Consider the following 2,900-nt stretch of genomic DNA (forward strand, 5'->3'; position numbering starts at 1 on the left):
ACACCATCCTTTCAGAAAACCACATATTATTTGTGTTTATTGAAACGTATCCATCACTATCACCTTTATATATCTACCTATATTATGTGCATCACCATCACCCTTATATGGCTTATTTATATCTCTTTATGTAAATATTGTTTACACTCCTGTCCCATTATTCATATCAACTTCTTATTATCCAATCCCACTATTAATTAAGTACACCACATTTTTATATTTTACAATTTACTTCCTCCATTATTAAAATCCTATGTGGTCTAACATGCTTGGTTGAATTATCATGAATTTAAATATTTTAAGTAATTTAAATATTTTAACATTACGGTTGTCCATATATTGTACTAGTTTGTTAGAAACTTTTAATCTATACTTAGGCAATCTCCCGAACACCATGGAAAGTTCTGCAAAATCTAACAAATTAGCAGGAATATGAACTTCTAAATATTTAATGGCTTTAGATTGCCATCAGAAAGAAAAATTATTTTTTAGCACAGATACTTAAGCAGATGGTACAGATATATTCAAAGCTTCCCTCTTGTCATAGTTGACTGTGAAATTACTTAGCATTGTGAACTTCTCTATTTCCTTCATAATAATGGGTATAGATGTATGAGAAGAAGTAACATAACGCACTTTTTTTAAATAAACCTACCAGCAGCTAAAGGCTCAATCTCATGCAGTTCTAGGAGACAAGTTTCTACGCTACTACAGCTGTCACTGGTATTGGACCTGATTTATTAAAGCTCTCCCAGGCTGGAGAGGATACACTTTTATCAGTGAAGCTGTGTGATTCAGCAAACCTGAAATCATTTCATTGTTTTATTACTTTTAAATGTAATCATTTTTCCGCTGTCTTTAATAGGACAACTGGTGCTTGTGTGTACAAGGTGTGCAGCATAAAATGTCCTCCTACAGCCAGTGTATGTAAATCATAGATTTGTTACAATTTTGAGGATGTTTTCTGTAATGACATCAAGTTTTCTGATTAAAGTCACAATGAGACCATCCATTTGGGATGTTTACCAACAGAGGTAAGTCACGGGGTCAGTGGGATCAACATAGACCTTCACATCGCACAAGCTGAGGTATTCAGTGCGCCCTGGGATCACTATGCTTAGGTATCGACCCCTCATCCCATTACAGCAGAAGGTTGTGGTGGGGCCAGAAACATCCAAGATCGTACCACACCTGTGGAAGACAAACAAGGATCAGCACAATGATACATGAAAATCAGAAGTGGCTTTATAGTAGCTTGAGTCTGGTATTTTTGGTAATCACTCAATCACTTGGTGGGGACACTGCTATGTGTCCTAATAAAGCACAAAAAATGTTCATGAACTCTACAAGAGTGACTTTGGCAAAACCAACTTGTCTCACTGTTAAGTCATACCCTTTATTCACCACAATGCATTCTCTTGAAGGTGGGCCCATTATTCTCACTTGGGCCCCAGCACCCCCAGTACAACATAGTGTCCTGACCTTGAGATACTCACACTGGGTTGTTATTGTCCGGAGAATCTCCAATTCGGATCTCAGCACCCTTCAGCCTTTCCAAACAGCAGTCCGTCCTGCCAGAGACGACAACGATGTTCACATTGTATCTCCGTTTCATGTCCAGCTTCCACCAGGGTTCCAGGTCCCCTCGTGTGTGGGTACAGGAGCCATTGTGCCAGTCTAGATCTGTTGAACCATCAATGGCCCTGTTAGCCAAATCCTTAATGGCAACATAATTTGAACTCTCAGACGTTATCCCATTTGGTGCAATATTGAGATCTAAAGTAGAAGAAACAATGCATGTTACTAGATTGTAAGCTTCTCTCCTCCTGTATCACTGTCTGTATTAGTCAGTCATTTGCTACCCCTATTTAATGTACAGCACTGTGTAATACGTTGGCGCTATTTAAATCCTGTTTAATATTAATATTAATAATAATGATTGTTGTAAAGATGGCGTCTTAAAGAAATCAACTGTGAACTTTAATGCTATATCAGTATATCAGGCCTGCTGTGTTATTAGGCAATATTTGTGGTATACTGTGACCTGCAGCTGAATACTTCTTTTTCTTGGTCTCATTACCATTGCTTTCAAAACCTAGGCGACACATAATGGGCCTAGCTTACTAATTTTCTTCAAGACTGTAGAAGATAGACTGTTGATGGAGAACCTGGTTGAACCAGCAAACCTTGAATGGATTTCTTAAAATTAAATCATTTTAATCATCCAAGAAATGAATTTCAGTTTTGCTGGATAACCCGGATTCTTCAATAATCTATCTTCTCCAGTCTTGGACAGCTTTAAAAAATCAGGCCCAATATACTGTGAACCTGCTGGCATCACACAGTGATTCAGTCCACTTAGCTAAATGTTCTGTTGGCATAATAATACTGAATTATTACCAATACTAATCTCAAAGCTGCGGTGAAAGTTCATGGAACCCTGTCAGATCCTCTCCGAATCCCCAACAATACCAGACAAAGCTAAAGCTACCCTCTTTCTCCACTTCTCTTTGCTATCATAATAGAACCAGTTGTCCATTTCTCTTCATAATAATTCTGATGTGAGATGGCTTTCAAGTTCAAGGACATCAATATAAAATTTCACTTTTTGCTGATTTTCTGCCTAATGTCATCTCCCCTCATACATCTATCCGTCCAGATAATTCACCACAAATCTGCACTCCTAAATATTTCCCTTGTCTCAGCACAACTTACTCATTAGTGACTTAATATCCCTTTTCATATTATCCCCCAGGCAGTAGAATATTTGAGAGCTTTCAACTTTCCACTGCTATTTCAGAAAATGTAAAATGATCTGGAGAAATACAACAAACTCCCATTCTCATGAATTGCCAGGGAAAATATTCTGATTTGTGATAGATCTGTGCAGAAGCTTTGGG

General features: G+C 37.7%; 1 protein-coding gene across 1 annotated transcript; it reads right to left on the reverse strand.

The window, feature by feature from the left end:
- Positions 1 to 1,026: 1,026 nt before the first annotated feature.
- Positions 1,027 to 2,108, reverse strand: LOC140321267 (pentraxin fusion protein-like; the record flags this gene model as incomplete). The annotated part of the gene is made up of 3 exons (XM_072398087.1): positions 2,039 to 2,108; positions 1,497 to 1,776; positions 1,027 to 1,191 (listed from the first exon to the last, which is right to left on the reverse strand). Coding segments are annotated over exons 1-3 (515 nt in total), but the record flags the coding sequence as incomplete, so codon positions are not given.
- Positions 2,109 to 2,900: the final 792 nt, after the last annotated feature.

Source organism: Pyxicephalus adspersus, unplaced genomic scaffold (genome assembly GCF_032062135.1).
Source record: "Pyxicephalus adspersus unplaced genomic scaffold, UCB_Pads_2.0 Sca1764, whole genome shotgun sequence".
NCBI classification, from domain to species: Eukaryota; Metazoa; Chordata; class Amphibia; order Anura; family Pyxicephalidae; genus Pyxicephalus; species Pyxicephalus adspersus.